Genomic DNA, 24,339 nt, shown 5'->3' on the forward strand with positions numbered 1-24,339 from the left:
TTTTTTCATTTGCTAAGATAGAAATTCAAAGAAAATATTCATTTGGACTTGCTCCAAAGATAGCAAGCTTCATTTCTAGAGAGAGAATTGAATGGATTGTGGTTTCATCCTTTCTTGATAGCTATAGTGAAATTAGAACTTTAGTTGGTGCTTGATTGTACATTAATCAGCTTGATAATTAGCTTAAATTTGACTAATATTTATTAGCTTGCATTGTTAATGATCGAGCCAAATACAAACAAGTCTTTCTTCTAGGAGAGCAAACTGAGGCGAGCTGAGCTCGAGACTCGAGTACCCCTCCATGAAGAATTATGGGTCTATTTATGATTTTTTGGGAGTGACATAACCAGTAAATTGGAAGGAGACAAGGGTATATTGAGAGTGGTTTGAATGAACAACTGATATTGATCCCCTGGATACTGGACATTTGAATTTCTTAATCATATCAGAATATGACATCTTGGGTTCATTGGATTCGCCTCGTCAAGCTTCTCAATTCGACTGTAAGCATGTCAGGATTGGAAATTATTTGGTCATCCAATTTATGTTTCAAACTTTACAAAGGCGCTTCAGGTTTCAATTTGGGCACACTTGGGCTTGGATTGAGTGAATTTAGTATCGTTCGGTTCATTTCGAGATGTCCAATTTGACTGTAACTTTGCTAAGATCGAAGTTCATATGATTCCGGATTTAATTTCCGGAATTTCTAACTTGTTTTTGCCTTGAGCCCGATCAAGATTAAATTTTTAGGATATATCAATATTCATCCTTCTAGATAAAATAGATTTGTGCTAAGTAATGCTAGAAACTCAAAGACTTTGCTTGACGATACATATGAACTAGTTGACTTCATTTTTTTATAGTTTGAGTTTCTTCTTTATTAGGTTTTATTTTATTATTATTATTATTTTTTTTTTTTTGCAAGAGATCCTCTCGTGTTCCTTCAAGATGACTTATTTCATTACATACGTATACATCACAAAACATATATTTACACATCTAATATCTAAGTAATTACATGCAAATATATAATATTTTCATCAACTTAATATAAATAGTTGGATATATAAATGTAAATATATATAAAAATTCGGTGGTTTCTATATTCTCTTTTGCTCAAAAATACAATTTTATTTGTATTTGGCATTAGCTTCATAACATTAATTCATCAAATAATTAGGACTTTACAACATTTTAAACAATAAAATAAACAAATTTTATCAAATATTTATATTTTTTTTTTCTCAATAACGCAAACATAACACGACAATATATATATTATATATAAATTCGAGCATCAGAATATGCATTGCTCATCTCCCACTCTTTAAGCTTCAGCTTGCATCAATCGGAGAGTTTAAGAAGCTTTCTCTCTCTCTCTCTCTCTCTCTCTCTCTCTACAATGGTAAAGCTCATCTTGCTGCTTTCTCTCTGTACGCTTGGAGCTACCAATGGCGCCACCGCCGGAAACGCAACGGTGCCGGCGATATACATACTCGGCGATTCACTGGTAGACGTGGGGAACAATAACCACCTTTTGACGACTATAAAGGCCGACTTCCCCCACAATGGTGTCGACTTCGCCGGCGGCAAGCCCACCGGCCGCTTCTGCAACGGCAGGAACGCCGCCGACTTCATCGGTATGTCTTCACCTTCTTGATCAAAAAAAAAATTTTTTTTTGGTGTCATGATGAGTTTAAGATTAATAAATTTATTTAAAAATTTAAATTTTAATTAATTAAAACATTATTCTAATGAATATCGAAATTGGAATTTGCAATTTAATGCTTTTGTAAGATTTTAGGTAAATATTCAGCAGACAATTTAATGTTTCAAGTAGTCGCACTTAAGAAGCTCAAGCTTAAATGGTCAAAGGTGCAGAGCCCCCCTGCGCAGTGTTGGACACAGAAGAAAAAGGATTCTCTGCCATGCAATCATAAATAATTTTAGAAATTATCCTCATTAGAAATTTGTATTTATAAATATATTTTACATGAGGATGATATACATGCAAATGTATTTATGTATTTAATATTTAAATATTTATATTTATTTATATAATATATAAATTTTAAAATTATATAAAAGTATTACAAATATTCATATTTTTTTGAAGAAATATATTTTCGTGATTGAGATATTAAAATGTTATATATATTTATATAAAAAAATTATATATCAAATTTATAAATATATTAGAATTGTATGATTTATATGTAAATATTTCTAAGAAAATTATTGAAATAATTTCTTTGGTTTAAAAAGATAGAACAAGAAATGAAAATTAATTGAGGTGTTAGATATGTAAATAACATGAAATAAAATGATATGTATGTAAATCCCTCAAGAAAATATAAAAGTGTTATATTTGATATTAAAATTTTATATGAGTGTTAAGAATGTAATATTAAAATTTTGAGAGTTAGATATATAAATAGTATGAAATAAAGTGGTATGTATGTAAATCCCCCAAATTAATTTCATATACAAAATGCTCTAATGTGCTCTCAACGCCTTCATTTGAATATGAGCTCTAATGTGCTCTCAACGGCTCTTATAATTTAAAAAAAAAAACGGCTCTTATAATGAAAAGTTTAAAAAAAAAAAAAGTTAATTTACGAATTAGAACTTACAAAATATATATTAATTTTGGCAGCTGAGAAGCTAGGTTTGGCCTCAGCACCACCATATCTTTCCATGAGAAAAATCTCAAATAGCTCAGAAGCATTCTTCAATGGCATCAACTTTGCCTCTGCAGGCGCTGGAATCTTAGACACCACCCACAGTGTAAAAATCTCCTTAAACTCTTCAAAGCTTTAAACGCTGGATCTGTTCATAAGAAAGTTACTTCTTGACAGGAAAATTAATAAAAAATTATTTGCTACGACTTACAGAAACATATTGTAACTAAACAAATGGAGAAAATTTTCAGGGTGAATGCCTTTCATTGAATAAGCAGATAGAGTATTTATCAACGGCATATGCAGCAATGGTGGAGCAAATTGGAGACAGGCAAACTCAGGAACACTTAGCCAAATCCATCTTTACTATTATCATTGGAAGCAATGATATATTTGATTATGTTAAATCCAACGGTGAGGCTACTCCACAGCAATTTGTTGGTTCTTTGACCTCGACGCTGCAAGGCCAGCTGAAGGTACAAACTCAGGTTTCGTTTGGGACGGTTTTCTTACTGCTTCTTAACTTAAAGTGACTTTTTAAGAAGTTATTTTAAGAACCAGGAAGAAAATCGTACCGGCAAAAGTTTTTATAAAACCAAAACAAAGTTACTTCCATTCATTTTTCATTTTTTGAAACAACTTTTGCTACTATATACTGGCAAAAGTTTCAAAATCCTGTCTTTAATTTCTTCATCAGAGGATATACAACATTGGCGCTCGCAAGTTTTCCTTCATTGGCACCGGTCCTGTTGGCTGTTGTCCAGCCCTGAGGAGCCAGAGCAAAACTGGAGAGTGCAAAGAAGTGGCCAATTTGGTTTCTCATCTCTACAACGAAGAGATCATTTTTCTTCTTCACGAGATGAAGTCGCAGTTCAGTGACATGAACTACTCTTTCTTCAACACCTACATTGCATTGCTAGAAATCATCCAGATGCCCTTCAATCATGGTACAATCAATCAATGATCATTCTCCTTTATCTGCCCCTTGGCAGAGTTAAGGCTTCATTTGGAACAGCTTTATTATTGCTTCTTAAATCAGCTTTTATGTAGAAAATTTTTAATTTCTGTATTAGAAAGCTGCTTTAAGAAGCGGTAATCTAAGTTCAAAACTAAACAGAATTGACATTTTAAATTGTTGCAGGGTTTACTGAGGTGAAGGCTGCTTGTTGTGGGATTGGAGACTTGAATGCCAAGGTGGCCTGTACTCCCTTCTCTCACTACTGTTCTAACAGGACAAGCCATATCTTCTGGGACTACTACCACCCAACAGAGGCCACCGCCGGGATCCTCACGGCTGAGATCTTTGATGGGTCAGCGCCGCATGTTTATCCGATCAATATGAGGCAGCTGGGAGCTCTTTGAGAAGGAATGAGATCCACTCTTTCACGTACAAATCTAGAAATGCAAGTAAATCATTTCTAACTAGGTGTATGATTGTCATGAAATTGGATTAAGTAGAAGGTTTGTTGTGTTAGTTTATACCCACTGTCATCTGAATCCACACTGTAAATTTCTAAGTTTTTCAAATACCAAAAGACAAACTCTGACGTTAAATGGTTTTGGAGTTGTTAGATTTTAATGTTAACACTAGTTTTATTGTACGTGCACAATATGCACGTTGTTAGAATTAAAAATATATGAATTACTAGAAGATTAAGGTTTTGTTTGGAACATTGATGCTTCTTAAAGTAGCTTTCGAGTACAAAAATTTCAACTTTTGTAATAGAAAGTTGTTTTAAGAAGCAGTAAAAAAACTGTCCCAAACAAAGCATAAATTGATGTACGAAACAAATTTAGTAAAATTTGTGCTTGCGTAATTGTTAGTGAAAAAAATATATAAAAATTTTAATGTGATGAGATAAATTTTCCAACAAAGATTTAGAGGCTTATTAAAATTGCATTTGATGAATTTAGAATAAGGATTAATATTAATTAAAAATTGAATAAATCAAATTTTTATAACATAAAAATTAAAATATATATATATATATAATAGCACATTATCCTGGTGATCATATTACATATGTATTATGTTACATAGAAATATATTTCATTATAATCAGAGAGGAGCAAATTTATTTCATAGAAATAATGATAATAAATATGAATAAGAATTAATTATCACTTAAAGGTTTGGATAAAATAATTCTTTTATTGTTTCATGGCATGTAAAAAGTTATCAGTAAAATATCAAAGAATTTTTCTTTTTTTGGAAAATTAGGGGCCTTAGCCCAATTCATTCATAAATGAAAGAAGAATTACAGTAAGTAAAAAAGTCTGCTAGCACAACAAGAAGGTAGCAGACACAAAACCCTATCAGCAATTAGCTGCTTAAAAAGGAAAGCTATAACAGAAATGAGTAAAACAAAAATAATGACTCATAAATGCATTACACTTGAAGATCACCCAGGCAACAAAATTCATCCAAAAGGATGTATGGTTCCCCTGGTTGTCGGACGGCCGTCCAAGGGGGTAGTAGATAGAATGCTCTCATCATCATCCTTCAAAAAGGCAAAACCTGGTTGCCAAAGACGGCCCTCCAGGGATTGCATATGCACGGGAAGCAGCAGGGTCCTCATCCAGCAGGTCAAGCACGAGAGAGTAACAGATGCCAGATAATCCAAGGCAATAACAATCATTTCCACTTAACGGATTTAAGATGCACATCACGTTTAATCTTGGCAATAATAGTGTTTTGACAGTCAATAAGGTTGCCAAATAACCTGTCATTCCGGGCACGCCAAAGATAGTAAACAATAGCACAAAGCAACATATAGCAAATGTTCTTTCTGCTCCTACCAACATCCCAATCATCAATGCAGTGAAAGACTTGTCCAAGATTAGGCCTTAACAGCATACAATTAAAGTAGGGAAAGACCTTTAGCAGCACCTGAGAGGTAAAATTGCATTCGAATAACAAATGGTTGTGGTTCTCCTCAGAATAGTGACAAAAAGCACAGTTGGAGTAAACAGCCAAACCCCGGAAAAGCAGATTGTCAGCAGTTTTAAGACCATGTCTAAAAGCCATCCAAGTAGTAAGAGAAAAGCGTAAAGCATAACGCTTGTGCCAAACATGCTGAAATCATGGAACAGTTTGTTGATCTAAAAAGAAGCATTTATGAAAAGAATTAAAAACATGTTTATCAGTTCCTGTCCAGAGACAGATTCCCATGCCAGAGGAAATGGGGACGGAGGAGATATCTGCAGTAATGTTGGGGGGAAGGGTGGTAGGCAAATTCCAGGTATCATTGACCAGAAGCGAGTGAACAGCTAAGTCATGAGGTTGTATCAAGTGTTCCAGGTTTTCAATTTTTAGCCTATCAGCATTAGAGATACCACCGCACCAAGGATCCCAAAAGAATGACAAGGAAGAGTTGTCAATAAGACAGAGTTGAGAAGAAGAGGGGAGCCTAGCAGCCACATCACAAAGGAACCTCCAATAGATACTCTTATTCATGTTAGTCGTACACCAGAATGATACATATTTGCCCTTCCAACATTTAAAAAGGAGATTGTTGGTGTTAAAAAACCTCCAAATCAAAGAACACCCAAAAGCATAATATAAGGAATCAGTGGTAGGAAGACCCAAACCCCTACAGTGTTTGGGTAAACAAGTATCCTTCCACGAGATGATATGAAGCTTCCTCTTGAAAATATCCCCATAGTATAAAAATTTAGCACATAGGCTATTGATAACCTTACAACAGCCTTTAGGAATGATGGTGAATCTAACCCAATATGCTAAAATGTTGTAATTTGTGTGCTTAAGATATTGAAATCTGCCAGCAAAGGACAGATTTTTAGCTTTCCAACCGTCGAGAGCACCTTGAATTTTTTGAATAAGGGGTTGAAAATCAGCCTTTTTAAGTCTTTTGCAAAAGATGGGGATGCCTAAATATTTGATAGGGGAATGAACAATGGGAATGTTCAAAGTGTTAGAAATTGCATCCTCATTATGCACATTGTTAGAGAAAATAATGGTGCTTTTGGTGTTATTAACATGAAGGCCCGATATACCAACAAAGTCAGCAAGGATGCTGTTAAGAGTTTGTGCATTTTGAACAGTGGCCCTGCCAAAGACAAGCAAATCATCAGCGTAAAGGAGATGAGAGATGGAGACATTACCCATGCCAGTGCCTTGAAAAGAGTTGTTCATGGTGGCTTCCTCAAAGAGGTCAGAAAGACTGTCCATAGCCAGACATAAGAGGTAAGGTGAAAGTGGACAGCACTGTCTGAGCCTGGAAGAAGAATTAAAGAAACCTTCAATAGCTCCATTGATAGAAACCGAGAAATGAACATCAGTGATGCACCCCTTGATCCAGGTGACAAAAGTATTGGGGAACCCCTTGTCAATCATATGCTTAAATAAAAAATCTCTAGAAACAGTATCGAATGCTTTGTGAACATCAAACTTGGCACATAACATTTGGTATTTATCTTTAGCATTGAATTCCATAAGCAGGTCTGAGGCTAAAAGGATGTTATCATAAATGATACGGTCTTGTATAAAACCAGCCTGATTATAATGGGTAATGTAAGGCATAACATCTCTCATTCTGTTGGCCAAAAAATTTTAGCAATAATCTTGTAGAAGGTGTTACATAGAGAAATCGGCCTGTAATCGGAGATGTTGCTAGCATGAGGTTTCTTTGGGATTAAAGTTATGGTCGTAGCCTTAGCTTGCTTAGGGAGTGAACCCAAAGAGAAAAAGGACAGGATTCCTTCACATAATTGCTTGCCAATGATGTTCCATGATGATTTGTAGAATTCGAAAGTATACCCATCAGGTACCGGGGCAGAGTGATTAGGAAAAGAGAAGATCACCTGTTTAATCTCTTCCACAGTGATGGGGGCAACCAAGTTTGGAATAAGAGAAGTAGGCAGCTTGTGGGTGATCGGGACAACCCGGCCAAGATTCAATGGAGGAGGGGTGGTGTTAAACAGATTCTTGAAATGCTGAATAATTGCATTAGAAATCTCAGAGTGGGTATAGAAAGTCCCATTGGCAGTGGATAAGACTTTAATCAGATTAGAGTTATGCCTCACATTGATTCTGGAATAGAGAAAGTGGAGATCATCCTCCCCATAAGACAACCATTTAGCTTTAGCATGTTGTGAGATCCAATCAGCATTTTTTTGAATGAGCTTGTGGTTGACAGCCTTGAGCTCTAGGTTTAGAACAGGGTCCAGAGGGGAAAGTTGAAGTTGGGAGATAATAGAGTTCTGGCTGATGGTAAGCTCCTTGATATCATTGTTAAGGGAGTCGGAGGAGGACCAGTCTTTGTTTTTAATCTTAAGTTTAAGATTCTTGAGCTTGTGGTAGGAGTGAATGGGGTTGCAGTGAAGCTTTTGAGAGAAAGTAGTGATTAGCTCATCCCAAAACTCCGGAATGGAAACCCAATAATTCTTAAATTGAAATCTATGCTTCAGCATTCGGTTAACGCCATGTTGCAAGACAATAGGAGAGTGGTCTGATATGTAAGGATCATCCACAATATAAAAGGAGCTAGGAAATCTCTCCAGTCAAACATCATTAACTAACATCCTGTCTAACTTGATGTGAATGGGATTGTCGTTTCTCTCGTTGAACCAAGTAAAAATGTGAATAAATTTCATTAGAATATATAAAATATGTGTAACAAGTAAATGTGAATAAATTGTAAATTGAGGATATTTTTCATAAAATAAGAAATTCTACACAATTATTTGTTTTTTTTTTATGAGATCAATTTAAAAACTTATAATTAAAATAATTATAAGAAAATATTTAAAAATTCAAATAAATAAAAAGAGCAAATATAAAAATGGTAAATGAATATAGATAATTATACCTTAATATTAACATTAAAGAGTCAATAATTTATATGTGAGATATTTAATATGATTTTTGTCATAGTTTTAATGTATGCACATTAAAGGCACGTTAATAAAATTTTAAAATAAAAATTTATACTATGAATATTTTAATTATATTCTATTTAAAAATGAAACAATATTAAGTTTATAGTTATAATTTCATTAGTAAAATATGATTTTTCTAATGAAACAAATAGCAAAAAAGAACTTACCTAGGGGCTTTGATTTAAAAAAGAGTTATGTCAGCTTAAATAAACACAAATTCAAAGAAAAATTATTTTAAAGAGTTATATTTTGAATGTTTTAGTTCTATATTAGGTTTAGTTTGGGACGGTTTTTTTATTGCTTTTTTATAATGAAAAAGTTGAATTTTATAATTTATAACCAAACAATTAGAATCCTCTATAGAGGATAATTTCATATTCAATTAAAAGAACAAAAAAATCCGCAGCTATGATATCATTAAGTTTGTGAACTCAAAAAGATAAAAATCTTTTATGTATTATAGAAATACGCCTTATAATGATATGCTAGCAAAAAAAGCTCATCAAAATGGCCTCTGAAGTAATTTCTTGATACATCCAGGATAAAATACTTCAAAGCCTTTCATTTTCTTATATTGTATTAATTCTATGAAACTCGGACATAGCTATTTGAACAGGAATTCTACATCTCAAAAGTATGATCGAATATCTTTCATTCAAAAACAAATAAACATGTGATTTTTCTGATCTTGAGAAGCAATATAACTGAGTAAACATGGACTTTATTTGGTTGTTTCAACGCATAAAGATGTATGTGAATGATATTTTGATATTATTAAGGAAATGTATTACCGAGCAGCAAATATGATAACACCAAATACTATAATATTCTCAAATCGCTGAAATTGTCAACATATTATGAATAATTCAGCACCCACATGTTAATTACACTTAAATCAACAATGCTCATTAATATCATTCTACAAATATAATTCCAAAAATCTAATAGATAAATATAAGAAATACAGATTCCAATTCTATCAAAATCTTCACACAAAAATTTGAAAGATCAGAAATCAACCTTTATATGGAGCGTGCATTGCCTGAAGGTGAATTGCTCTTATTATGAAACTTCATCTACGTAATGTTGAAAAAACATGTACCTTCTGGTTCAAATTGTTCTCCTATGAATAGACGACACCAATAGACGTCGAGAAGAGGTCAACAGTGTTGTAAAGTGAATGGAGGATCCGACCATGAGTCGAATGTATTTGATCTGCTCGGTCTGCAGATTTGGGTCTATGGGCTTCTACTAAAATATATATTATATTAACATAAACGGGGATCTGGCGATTTGCTCTAAAGCTTCTTAATCAATCACAAAGAGAAAAACCAATATAAATGTTTCCTCAAAATTTATACATAAAGCTTTGGATTGCATACCACATCAAATGAATCATTAAAAGGAACCTGCATCTCAGATTTTGTATGTGTACATAGAATAGCATACGGATAAAAATGAAACTAAAATAATAATGGGTACCATTTCTTTTAATTAAATGGAAATCATTATGATATTGAATTTGGTAGGTCTAAAAAGAATTCTAGCAGAACCATTCTTTATTTGCATATAATTTCTGGAAGATTAGAATGATAAAAAAAACACTTAAAAATAAAACCAACTTCCCTTATCATGTTATTTTCCTTCCATATCTCAAGAAAATAGTAGCTGCTGGCTTTGATATTTAGGAGAAGAAAAGAAAGGACTCCAGCAACTATCATTTGATTTATGGAAGAAGAAAAAAAATGGAATAAATCTAGATAATATTTAATAGCTGGAGAGTATTAATTGAATAGTAATATTTAATTTGAGAGAAAGAGCATTCAATTATAATAAGTATTATTTTTTTAATTTATTAATTAGTTATAATATAATGGATGGTCAAGATAATATAAAAATAAATAAAATGGATGGTCAAAATTTGCTGGGAGAAGGAAACTCAAACTCCTATAATAGTAGTATATATGCTTGTTAAAATCAATCAACATTTGCTTAATAACAGATGTCTAACCAAAAGCATAAATCAATATCCTCTGACATATTCATGTGATTTTAGACTAAACAGATTAATCTTGATCTTATCAAGAAAAACCAAAGATCCATGAAATGTTAATTAACTCATAAACATACAAAAGCAATTAATTATAATATAATTAATCTGTACATACAAGATAAACAAGAAAAAAATAACTAAAGCGCATATTTAAAAAAAGCACAAAATGGGTTCTAGAATATAACTGAAAAGAGCATAAAATTATGCAACATAAGCTAAAGTTTTACACAACTAGCAGATATAAAAACTAAAGCGCAACACGCATATTAAATGCATAAAAAAAAGCAAAATAAGGAAGCGTTTGGGTCAGTTATTTCTCATATCCTTAATTCACAACTTGATTCATCATTACAAGCTAGCAGTGAGAGCATATGATGATTTTAAATCTAGATCCTTAAAACTATAGTGATGTGAAACCAAACATGTAAGGATGATTAGATTAAGGAATTTGCACGCTTAATATTTAGAGCACAATAACTATATCTTTATAGTGATTTCGAACGACAACATAAAACATAAAGAGCGGTGACACAAGCTTAGACTAAATCACATGTGTAGGAGTTAAGCCCGTAAAACAATCAATTAGTCAAACATTGCATACATGAAAAGTTTCAACAAAAAATCCCTAAACTAACAATAAGATTAATACTATGAAAGATCACTCACACAACTTTATAATTTATTAGGCTTTAGCGGGGGACTAACACGATCTCAATGAATCAATTAAATTCCACAATTGAAAGTAATGAGAAAAATAAAGAGTGAGGGAAGGAGTTCACCGAAGGAGCCGATGACGGATGAATTGGTTGACGTCCCACGATCATCCACGATCCGGTTGGGAGGTGTTCCTCAATTGACGGTGCCAACGTGAAGATGATGCGTTCAAAGTAGCTTTCCACGGAGTCGTCAATGTCCAAATTGAAATCGAAGAATGGAGATCGGAGAATGTCGGTCCGGGCCAGAGAATCCTCTACGAACACATGATCAACATCCAGGTCGGCCATGCATGATTGTCTAAGAGAGAAAGTAGAGAGTGAGAGGGGGAAGGAATCGGGTAGGTTCAACCAAGCAAAGGGGAAGAAGGGAAAATGGTTAAATCTGACAATAATTTCAGATCTAGTGAGTAATTAAAGAGAAATTTCCTTGAAATTTGAATTTGGAACGAGTGGGGATTAGGAAGGAAAGTGGGGATGGGATTGAATTAATTAGATCCTTAATTTATGGGACCTAATTAATTAGAGAGAGGAGGGGAAAGGGGCCGGCGAAGGAGAGAGGAGAGAGAGATGGGTTAGGCATTAAAGAGATGGGCCCAAGCAATTAAGGGGATTGAATATTTAAATATGAAATTAATTTCAGATTTAAGTTAATTGGGGGGTTTTTCTAAATTAAAGGAGGAGAATTTAAGAAGAGTTTTGAAATTCAAAGATTTTGAATTTGAATTTAATTTTCATCTTAAATTAGTGGGGCAAAATTAAGAAAGCATTTATGGTGGATTAGAATTCAAATGTTTGGAGGGAATTATGTGGTTGGCGGCTATTGTAGGGCAGAAGGATGTGACCGGCGGCTTCAGGTGGTGGAGTAAGGGGCCGGCGGGTGGAGGCTTTAAGCCGAAAGCCAAGAGCTTGGGCTAGGTAACTTAGATCCACGAATTGAGCACTTTTCTAATATGGATTATGTCAATTTCCCTCCTAATCTTTATGCTCCACTTTTGGAAAAAGGCAAGACAATCATTTTTGGATCCATGGGAGGGGAAGGCCGACAGTTAGGATTTGGGGTTTGGGTGGTGTTTGGATAAGAAGGGGTGTTGGTTAAGTGGAAGGGATCTTATTGAGGTTGACCGATGGCTTGAGGACTTGAAGTGGCCGGCGGGGTTTGGGGAAGAAGAGGTGGTCGAATGTAGGGAAAGGAATAGACGATAAAAAAAATACTACGAATACTAACCGCGAGTCCCGGAATCCACCGGCGGCTAACGGGTGATGCGTGGTCCACTCCTAGGGTTTCTCCTCTCAAAAACTCACAAAGAGATCAAGAACAAGAAAGCTGAAATTTTTATTCATATGCATAAGTAACTCAAAATACAAGAGAACTAACCTATAAATAGGCCTCATGAAAAGAAAAGAAACAATGACAAAAATGCCCTTTGAGCTACAACACCATATGACCACCCTAGGGGTAAAATGGGAAAAACATAAATATAAATAAACTAGTAAATAAAATACATCAAAAAAAAATAAACTCCAGAACGTAGCCGTTGATCTCTGATGTCCTCATCATATAGTCCATGGTAGAATAATAAAACCCAGCATTTGTTTTGCAATGGCAAAATTATAACTCTGATGCATTGATACCTAATTGTTGAGCCAAAGAGTTGAAAGCGGTTTCTTTTGACATGATTTAATGCTCTCCAGTGCAAGCCCTTGAATCTGGTTCTCAATTGAATCAAGTGGAAGGCGGGCATCAATAACCTAGAATAACATAAAAATAAGAAAACAAGATAAGATTACAGAACTGGATTAGTCAGGATTGAAATTTAAAATCAAAATTTTGATTTGCCAACAAATTTTGGTAAAAGAAATAAACCTAAGATTATGGTAAAAGAAATAAACCTAATTCTACCCATATTCACAAGGAAAAAGATGACAACACAAGGATCTATTACATTCATGGCAGAAACAAAGAGACAAGATGATTAATTTTTTGAATGGGTTGTTCATTTAAAAAATAATAATAAAGATCCACCGTTTCAAGAAAATACCTTCCAGGCAGCATCATGGAGAATTTGATAACAATGAGCTACATTCCTTTGGAACTCAAGCTGTTCGTACCTTTCTGATCCATAGCCTCCCCTACTAGCAGCTTCCTGTTAGAATTTTTACCAAATCAGCAATATGTTTGTTATGCTTATTTCAATAAAAAGGTCAAAGACATCTCATAGTAAATTAGTTACATTTAGTAAAAGAATAAGCTTTCGTTATAACAGTGACAGAATAGCCAACTCCCACAGCTAAAGGGTAAAACAGCTTAATACCATTTGGAGATTTATTAGCATCATAAGCAAAAGGTAGTACCTCTGGCATTATGTCCAGGTAAACTACTAAATCAGGAGCTATCAACCCCTTCTCTGGTGCCTGAAAAAGGGAACATATTATTTGATATATGCTTATAAAATGATTCAAAGTAACCTAGTATCATTACCTTACACCATTCAATATCAAGGCCTTTGGCTGCTGAAAAAGAAACTCCTGAATATGAATAACGATCAACCACAAGAGTGGTTCCATTTCTTAACTTATTCTCCATTAGTGACCTACAATATTAACAAGTCACCTACTAAATTACTAATGCAAACAAAATTACCACTAACAAAACAAATATGTTTGTCATTGCACTAAGTATTATGATAATTAAGTAAAACAGTATATAAAACTATGAGATTATTAATTTAGCATTTATTTGCACTAAAAGTAAATCAAGGAAACCTCTTCTCCCATCTATTAGCACTGAAAAGTAAATGAATTGCTTGATCATCTAGCTGTGATCGATTGGTAAGATATGATGAAATCATTCTTCCAATGTCCGTATTCCTATCAGGGAATCTCCATGCTTCAACTGGTAAGCCTCTTCCTTCAAGGAAAGAGACCAGCTTACCACATTGAGTGGTCTTCCCACAACGATCCAATCCTTCCAAAACAATAAGAACACCTCGACTAACATGCTCGCTGTTATTCATCTGAAGTTGCGTTGGAACCCTCTTACTGGCTAATTTTATGCAGGTCTTCAGGGATTTCCCAAGTGGAGTTGTACCTAAGTTACCAAGCAGGTTAGATGACTTGTTAGCTACAATTTATGATGAAAAAATTACATATAACTTCATATTCCAAGCAATGAATAAATAAATAGCTTTTTCAAACAAGCAAGGTGACCCAACCATTTTCACAAATTTGCGGATCAACATTCCGCGTAAAATAGATTAAAGAGACAATGCTCCAAGCACTGAGTATAAAATTTGGGATTCACTCCAAATTCCTAGTTTAGACAAGAAATATTTTCTCTTTTCGTAAGTTCTAGTAAATATTATGAGAATAAATATCCTGAGCATACTAATTAAAATAAGAAGTTTCCCGTAACAGCACTGTTATTTAAAAAAAAAAGTGAAATACAGAAAGTTATAATGTCAATCATTAGTAAAATGATGGTAATAGTTTGTGGTGAGTGGCTTTTGAGTGAGATTAATAGCTGGAAATAGTTATGGGCATTTAGCTTCATGTTTAAGAATGTGAACTAAAGTTTGAGATGGAACGGTGCAAGACTTAAAAGAGTTTGGTGGAAGGAATGCAAAGGGTTAATTTTAAAGATCATTTTAGTGAATGAGTTTTTAAGTGGTGTAAATGACTAGAAATGATGGTGGAGGCTTAGCTTAAAATATATATAATATATGAAGTAGATGCTAGTATTTTGCGTAATTTTAGATGGTGTAGAGAATAAAACGAAGCCACTGTGTTCACTGATTGGCTGAGAGCTTTATAATGGGTTGTGAAGTTGTCATGTGGCCTTTGATGATGGTTTGCTGGTTTTTTTAAAGTAAAGTGATAATTATCTAACTCATCAAAGATAGAAACAAACTTGAAGCCACCAAGCAACAAACAAAGAAAAGAGATTTTCTTTACTAAAATTTTTTGTTCAAAAAAAATTACAATACATATCAACCTATATTCATAAGCACAACAAAATTCATATTAGTGTTACGCAAGAGCTGCCATACAGTAGTGGGGATATGTAGAGGTAAGATTTTCAGTTGTAGAAGTGTGGTATGAATACTGCTATATGTAATCATGCTGAAGTGGAGGGTATTTAGGACTTTTTGGCAAAACAAAAAGGCTGAATTCAATTCTCATGATTCCACCTAAGAATGAATTCCATGTTCCAAGACCTCCGTATTTTCTCTAATGTCGAATCCTAACAAATTGGGCCGCAAAGTGACAAGTGAAAGCCAAGCAACTTGGCTGCTTCTACCTCATCTACCTATATAGAATGGGTGCAGGAAGATTTATTCAATAAGTCACTTGAAAATCCAAACGAAGCCTAAATATTAAGATTATGGCTACATTAAGTATATAAATAAATATGATACCACCAAAAATCAAATTCATTGATCAAACACAAGAATATACATCATATTTATCATTTGTGTGCGCAAAAGAGATGCCACAAATTATTTGTAGAAAATCACACACATCATCAATATAAATGACCATGATTCATCAAAATGACTAGAGAATGGGATACACATGAATAACACATATGTGTATAAATCATTAATCTAACACTGTCGTGGGTCCCTAGCCCTAGATGATAAAAGTGAAGATAATTGACAACCAATGTAAAACTTGTCGAACAATTATGACATAAATTAAATTTTAATACATTGTGTTAATACTAAGATGTTCCATGGAAGTGATGCATTATATGACCTGAATACAAAAAAAGTGTGTAAGGGCCATTGAACTGGAGCCCAAGGGCAGTATTAAATAAGCAAGGCTTCATTCATCATAGACAAATGTGAGCAAAGAAGCTAGTCCATGAAAATAGAATTGAGATATGAAATTGGAATATAGATGATCAGACAAGCAAATTAATGAATTTAATAAATATTATGATTTATAGGAAGATAAATAATATATGTATTCAAAAAGCTAAATTAGTTGGGCAAAATACTAAGAAGATTGATAATTTAGAATTTAAATTTTAAATGTTAGTATTCAGGTAAAATTCATACTAGAAATGATGTAAGTGTAATTATAAATAAGAGTTTAAATGATAATATTATAAAAATTAATAGAATTGGAGATAGAATTATAATTTTAAAGATAACTTTTAATGTTAAGATTATTAATGTTATATGTGCTTATGCTTCTCAAATATGTTTGGATATGTACAACAAAAACAACATCAAGCCTTTGGATAAGTGTTAAAAAAATAAAGAATGACTTTTGAATAATTAATACAAATGATATCTCTTGAAAAAAATAGTTTTTATCAGAGGAAATTTAAATGAATGTTTTAAATAAGTGGTATAACATTTTTAAAAGCATTCATAATAACTATGAGTTTGAAGCGACTAATGAAGATGGTAGGCATATTAGATTTTACACTACCTTATAATTTTATAATTACTAATACTTGATTTTTTTTTAAAGGAGAAAGATCTCATCACTTATAAGAATGGACATGATAAAACTCAGATTGATTTTTTTATAAGAAAAATATAGCGTTCAGATTATAAATATTATAAAATCATTCCGAGTAAATGTCTACAAAATTATAAGGTAGAGTAAAATCTAATATGATCCTAATATATCTTTGTTTGTCGCTTCAAACTCATAGCTACCATGAATTTTTGTAAAATCTTGTATCACTCTATCAAAAAAACCATTTAAAATTCCTTTGATAACAACTCTTGACATCACACTCCCTTCTTTTTCCTCTGATATACCAAGGTTGTGAAATATTCTTTGTATTCCTCTTGACATCACACTCCCTTCTTCTCTCTTCTTTAAATTTCCTCATTTAAATTTCCTCTGATAATAACCGGAATTACTACATAAAATAATTAATTGAGTATTAAAGGTTGTGAAAATCGGACCGGACAGTGAACCGGAAGAAGGAGAGGTTCACAGTTCGATGGTTTGACCGGGCTTGAACTGGATGGCATAATAAATACTAATTATAAAAAAATTATGTAAATTACAAATAATAACACAATCATTTGCACAAATATAACAAAAATTTTAATAAAATCATAATATGAAGAACTAAATATGAAAAATAAATAAATTCAATAATATGAAGCACCAAATAAAAGTTGCACCTTGAATGATGAAATCCAAATTTTGTTTCATGAGAAATTGTAGTCCTTCCTTTGACAAAGCTCTGAAAATAAAACAAATATTAGATAGTTATTATATTTGTACATTTAAATAATTATATAGAAGAAATAAGCAAGGAAATAGTTGCACAAACTTTAGCAGTAAACGAGAAGGAACAACCGACAAAAATCACATACTTCAAAATCCATAGAAGCAAACCGCAGAAAACCTTCCAGATAGGCCTCACCAATCTACTGTTACAAGAGAATACTATAAGAAGCATGGCGGCAGGATTGGAAAATGGAGCAGCAACAATAGCCTACAACAAAATACTCCAAAGCCAACTCCAGAATAATAACTAAAGCCTATTCCAGCCACAATTTGCTTAAGATAATAATAAGAGGAGAAGCACAGATATGAAGGAAAACAGATTGCAGATTATTTTCCATGAAGGAAAATAGTTGTGTAGGAAAAAATTATCATTTCTCTCAACTATGCTGAAAATCTCAGAGCCATAATATGAACAAAAATGTAAATGCATAATAAAAAAATAATTTTTCAGTTCACTGAAGAACTGGATATTGAAGAGTTCAATTTAACTTTAATCGAATAATAATGATAAACAAAAGTTAGTTCAATCTGAGAAAATCTATTTCTCTGTTATCCACTTATCCTTCTTCATTTCAGTATTTGAGAAGGGAAACAAAAACAGCTTGAAAACTTCTTAATAAAAAAACTAAGAAAGCTCTAATAATTATGATATAACCAAAGTCCAAAAACCGAGGGGGGCGGCTGATTGAAGAGCTTAACAAAACCCTAGCTTCATAGAAATAATCAAACAAACCAAATCACAGTAACAGGCTCCAGCAGGATTGAAAAGATTGGCAACAAAAACAGTTCGATTAGATAAAAATTACCTTCAATCTGAGAACGGCAAGGTCTTTACACCAGCGAGAACGACGAGGTCTTCACACCAACGGGCCCGTATGGGATGGAAAGGATCGGCGACAGCAAAAGCAGAACAGGCGGTCCGTGATCGTGCAGATAATAGCGTTGCGAGCGGCTAGGGCGGAGAGGGAAGATTAGGGCAGAGTGAAGGCTGCGAAGACGCCGAACGACTGAAGGCTGTGAAGACGCCGAACGGCCGAAGGCTACGAAAACGCCGAAGAGCGAAGCTGCAATTCACAATCCTTAGGGGGTGTTTGGTATCGGACTTATTTCTAGTTTTTAGTAGGATTTAGGGTAAATCCAGCCAAACGCAAAAAAAAGTCGCGGTAAATCCGGCAAATCCGTAAATCCCGGATTTGCGGATTTACGGCGTAAATCCGCTAAATCCCGGTAAATCCTAATCCCGCTAGACGTCGGATTTACGGGAATTGGCCAAAGAAGCGCGCGAAAGGGAGAAACTTACCTTCACAGCGAGCTAGCGAGCTCCCGTCGTTGCTTCAGATCAAAATTTTGTAACGTCCGATCCGACAGGAAGGGAACGTCGTCGAAGGAGCGAAGTCGAACATCGAGGCAGACACTAGTAATTAAATTATTAATTAAATAATTAGTTAAAATATTATTTAAATAGTAAGTTATTTCAAAAAAATTAATTAATTCAATTTTAAATCTCCAACCGTTTTAAATCCTATTATTTGTTGTCAAACATTTTTCTGCATTTAACAAGATTTAAAAATTGTCATATCAAACACAATTCAGGATTTAAGAGCCTAGTATTTATAAATTCGGATTTACAGGATTTAGTAAATCCTACTAAAATTGAATCCAATCCTATACCAAACACCAGCTTAGGGCTGTTTGGTATCGGGATTTACAGCGGGATTCAAGCCGGATTTACGCTAAATCCGGCAAAAAGGTTTTTGTGCACGCGTTAAATCCCGGCAATGGGTAAATCCCGGATTAAGAATTTACGACTTAAATCCCGGATTTACTAAATCCCTCGGTTCGGCGGATTTATGGGATTTGGCGGAAGAAGCTCGCGAAAAGGTAGAAAGTTACCTTCACAGCCAGCGAGCTCCCTTTGTTGCTTCCGATCAAAATGTCTTAACTTCCGATCCGACCGGAAGGTAAATTCGTCGAAGGAGCGAAGTCGAACAGCCACGAAGGAGCTGAAGAAGCGACGCGTGAAATCTCTACAGTCTACACCTCCTGGGGAGCAACGAAGCCGAACAGCAACGACGAAAAGAGAAGATGAAAGGCAATGTATTAAAATACTTATCAACATTTATCATATTTTAATTTGTCAATGTTAATAGAAGTCTAAAAGAAAAAGAGTTTTCCTTTCAAAAAATTATATAAGGAAATCAAAATTAGGAGAATTTTATTGTTATTTCTGTGTTCGTTTTTTCTCTCTCATTCATTCATCATATTTCTTGACGGGTTCACTTTGAACAGCTACAAAATTATAAAAATCATTCTAAAATTATTGTGAGATAAATAAATTATTTAAAGATTATTATGAGTATTATACATTTATTAGAAAAATAAATAAAGTGACCTTCAAATTATAATTTTTTAAAAAACTTCTCATCATAGAATTTTTGTTTAAAAATATCAATAAAAGTATAGTCATATTAGGGGTGTAAATTTTCGACACGACTCGGAAAAATTCGGGTTCGGGTCAACCAGGGCCCGAAACGGGTCGGGTTCGGATTCAACAAATCAAACCGTTTTAAAAATCGGGTCGGTTCGGGTTGACCCAGCAACCTGAAAATGACCCGAAATTGACACGAAAACTTCTATTTGACTCAGAAACCCGAGATTGACCCATTTTTTACCCGATTTTGACCCGAAAATCGAAGATTGACCCAATTTTTTACCCGAAATCTAGCAATTTTAGGTCAACTTCGGGTCATTCGTGTCGGGTCGGGTTGACTCAGACTCGAATCGGTTTGGGTTCGGGTCTGAAAACCTAACCCGTTTTTAAAAATGGGTCAGGTTCGGATTTACCCGAATAGTGCCGGGTCAATTTCGGATTCGACTCGAACCCGACCTGTTGACCCGAACTGACACCCTAAGTCATATATAAGTATATAACTATGATAACAATTTCAAAAATAAATAGTCAAAGAGTTGTAGCTCTTTCATATTCTTTTTGTCTTATCCAATACAAAATATATCAGCATGGACTTCAAGGATCTTAGATTTGCACAGATATTAGATTGGATATGATATACTAAATTGCATTAATCTAAAAAAAATTAATACTTTGAAATTCATTTTGAGAGTTTTTATATAATTTTAAAATATTATTTTTAATGATAAATACAATAATTTAAACATTAGCTTCATAATCATTAACAATATTAATCATAATCAAATTTCATAATTATGATTAATCTCTAATCAAAATTGTCTCGTGGAGTTAGATCAACCACCTCCATAAAATCTTAATCATATTATATTTTTTAAGGAAGATGAATATTTACATTTTAAACTAGCTAAAAAAGGGATTTAATTTGTGACCCTTTAGAAATTTGAGTTAGGCCTATTCTCTTATTAAGTAATTTAAGGAATTTAATTAATGCTTAATTAGTTTTAATTAATCATATATCTGGCTTCCTATTCCCTATCCAAACTCCATTAATGATTTGGTTAATACCCCTTCTTTATTCTGCTTTCGCACTTAAGCATGTTTGTTTTCAAAGAAATTATGGGGAATATAATATATTTATTTCATAATTGTATATTAGGTGTCAGATTGCAATTTATTTAATTGTCAGTTTTTCATCCAATCTCAGCCAAATAATGAAAGAAAATTTATTAGGAGATAAATGTGAGTTGTGTGTGTGTTTTTTTTTTTTTACATTAAACTAAAAATAAATAAATTTTCACCTTAAACAATTTTAAATTCAAATTACTTTCTATTTACATTCATTACATTTCTTTTAATTCCTTGTGACTAAACAAAACCTTAGAGTATTTTATTTTTTTTCTTATAACTTGTCCTAAAATATCTATATATTTCTTCACATTTAGTTCTAATCTTCAATTTCATGCTTTTCATGATAGTTTAATTACACTTTTTTTCTTTATTTTTCTTGCTTAATTTTTTAAAAAAACTTTTCGTAATATATAGATATATAACATTATTTTTTTAATATTTAATTACTTTTATGTTGTATTTGCCTCTTTCAAAATTTAAGATGGTTCCGCCCCTGCCAGCTGAGTTGTCTTTGTTTGGAAAAGTAAATACTAAAATTTTTCCAAAGCAAACCCTTAGTAAAATCACCTATAAATTCGATTTCAAAGCACACCAACCACTTAATCTTATTGATATAAATGCAAAGAATCATAAAGTCTATAGATGGGTCACATGATATTATTGCACAATAGATATGTTTTGGTGAGTAGGACATGGCCATAGTTGCAAGGTCCTCTCACCTTTCGTAAATCTAGAGATAGATATGTTCGAGTACTCTGCCAACTGGTTTCCAAGTCAAAGTTCTAAGCCATTTGTGTCATTTATTTTTTGGTACAATTGTTTTTTTTTTTTCTTCAATGAAGAGAGGCATATCACATTAATTTCACAATGTCATTTGTATTGACTTTCACCTCCAATTAATTTTTCATATTGAACTTTTGAGTTCAAATGATGTTCAAATTTACTTTATTTGGCTTGAATTTTTTTATTTGTTTTATGAAGATATGCTCATAATGATCAATTTAATAAAAAATATAAATAAAATAGAATGAAGCTTTAAAATAAAATCATGTTAATTAGCATACAATAATATTATGATTATTAGCCATTTGTCAATCTATTTTGCAAAAATTGAGTCATTATTTAAATATAAAAATTAATAAAATATAATGGTCTTAATTAAATATACCATATTTTATAAATATATTATTTTTTATTTAATGATGAGATGTTTGAGTTAAATATAAAAAATTAAAGAATATGCAATTAGTTTATTAAAATATGAACTTATTTTATCCTTGATTATACAAATTGTTTTTGAGTTTAATATCCACATATAGTTGAAAGGCTTTGAAAACTTTCCCTCTTTATACTCCCATAACAAAATTTTAGTTCATGAAGCATCGTATTGCTGACTCATCTTCTAAAATTAAGGGGAAAATTAAATAATTCTATTGCAATCAATCTTGCTTCTTCCTTATTAGAGATTGAATTTTTTTTTTTTTTTTTTGTGGACTCAATCTCCATTTTTGACTCTTTTGACCCTCGTGGGGAGTTTGTGGAGGACTCGGTGATATGTAATATGTAATTTTAATCCTCCACTTGTTGATTGTCTTGATGATGTTATGTTAGCTAAATACTTGATCGACCTTGAAAGTATTAAAATGGTATTTGGGTTAGGATCAGTGTCGAGATGCGGGGTGAGTGCCAATGTGCGGCAATGTGGGGGGATTGCATGAGCAGGCGAGAGAAGAGGGCAGCCTAGCGGGCACGGGACTTTAGAGTAATTATATAAGGAAGTAGAGCAACACTATAGAAAATTCAGCTATTACCGGCGGTCTTATAGCCGTCGGAATTACCGGCGGATTCGCTGGCAGTTTGACCAATGGTATTAATCGGCGGTTTTTAATAAACAGCCGCTAGAATTAGCAGCGATTTAATAATTGTGGGCTATGACACCGATTTAACTTAATATTGATGCCTTAATTAAGTGGTGGCTAAGGCCGCCGGTATTAAGTATTTAATTTCCGGTGGTTTAATCGTTGGAAAACCGGCAGAAAAAAACTCTAAATTTACCTATCTCGAGCCTTCCTCCTCACTTATTTGCATTTTCTCTCGTTGCTGCAGACGCTCGCCCCCTTCTCGTGATCGCACCTTCTGTGCAGGAATCTGGAGCCAACAACCTCCCTCCGGCCGAAGATCTCGCCCCCAAGTCGAACCCCTCTCCTCTCCGGTCTCCTTGAGTCGCACGCCCCAAACTTCTTCTCCAGCCGTCGGACTCGTCCACCTCCTCTACCCTAGTCGCCGACTCTCCTCTTTACTGTAGGTAAAATCCTTGTATTCAAATGCTAGGTAGTTTAACCAAGTATTTCCTTATTTCAATTTAATTGCATCAAAGATCAGCCTTAAGCCCATATCTTTTTTATTTTAGTCATGAATGTTCTCACTAGACATTTGAAATGGTTGTAACCTGGTGTATGCTTTTTTGTGATGTATTATTCTTGTTGATAAGGCTAGAGAGGGATTACTTATTGTGTTTAAATGATAACATTTCGAGTGCATTTGCAATAAATATGTATGTAGGAGCTATTACTTGTGTTCAAATGCAAGGTAGTTTGATCAAGTATTTCCTTATTTCAATTGGATTACATCAGAGATCAGCCTTAAGCCCATATCTTTTTTGTTTTAGTCATGAATGTTCTCACTAGACATTTGAAAATGTTGTAGTTGAAGCTAAACATGAATTATGGAGGTCAGCCTTAGAGTCTAAAAACTTTGGTTTGAGTAGATCTAAAACTGAATATAAAGAGTGTAATTTTAGTAATAATAAATACGGTGATTAACCGACGGTTTACTGGCGGTCGCCGGCGGTTACCCGGCGATGCTCCGACGGTTTAGCCCCCGGTTTTACCTGAAACCGGCGGTTTCGACAGTCGGTACCGCCGAAAATCACCAGCCGCCCCCGCCGTCGGAAAGCCACCAGTTATTAAAGCCGCCCAAAAATGGTTGTCGGAAACCGTTTCCTACGCGGTTTTTACTGGCAATTTTGTGCTGCCGGTTTTTTTACAAAACCGCCGGAAATTTCTGAATTTCCTGTAGTGTAATAAAGCTATGTGAACTATAATTTTAGAAAAAAAAAATCTATCAAATTAAAAATTATCTGTTATAAGAAAATTTTGATACTTAGAA

General features: G+C 33.5%; 2 protein-coding genes across 6 annotated transcripts; one reads left to right on the forward strand and one right to left on the reverse strand.

The window, feature by feature from the left end:
• Nucleotides 1–1,377: 1,377 nt before the first annotated feature.
• Nucleotides 1,378–4,043, forward strand: LOC110105379 (GDSL esterase/lipase At5g55050-like). The gene is made up of 4 exons (XM_028697825.1): nt 1,378–1,654; nt 2,915–3,196; nt 3,367–3,628; nt 3,823–4,043. The coding sequence occupies exons 1-4, from the start codon at nt 1,403–1,405 to the stop codon at nt 4,041–4,043; spliced, it is 1,017 nt and encodes a 338-aa protein (XP_028553658.1). The 5' UTR covers nt 1,378–1,402.
• LOC110105381 (thymidylate kinase) lies at nt 2,550–18,973 on the reverse strand. Of its 5 annotated transcripts, none has more exons than XM_028697827.1 (9): nt 18,913–18,973; nt 18,419–18,676; nt 17,504–17,565; nt 14,115–14,439; nt 13,831–13,942; nt 13,704–13,763; nt 13,391–13,495; nt 12,984–13,100; nt 2,550–2,829 (listed from the first exon to the last, which is right to left on the reverse strand). In XM_028697827.1, exons 3-8 carry the CDS (start codon nt 17,532–17,534, stop codon nt 12,984–12,986), a joined length of 750 nt encoding a protein of 249 aa, XP_028553660.1. In that variant the 5' UTR covers nt 17,535–17,565; nt 18,419–18,676; nt 18,913–18,973; the 3' UTR covers nt 2,550–2,829. The 5 variants fall into 5 exon arrangements, with proteins under 5 accessions (XP_028553660.1, XP_028553661.1, XP_020690517.1 ...); XM_028697828.1 differs by lacking the exon at nt 2,550–2,829 and adding an exon at nt 3,753–4,076; XM_020834858.2 differs by lacking the exon at nt 2,550–2,829 and adding an exon at nt 17,699–17,752 and having other exon boundaries at nt 12,666–13,100.
• Nucleotides 18,974–24,339: the final 5,366 nt, after the last annotated feature.

This window comes from Dendrobium catenatum, unplaced genomic scaffold (assembly GCF_001605985.2).
Source record: "Dendrobium catenatum unplaced genomic scaffold, ASM160598v2 fragScaff_scaffold_1013, whole genome shotgun sequence".
NCBI classification, from domain to species: domain Eukaryota; kingdom Viridiplantae; phylum Streptophyta; class Magnoliopsida; order Asparagales; family Orchidaceae; genus Dendrobium; species Dendrobium catenatum.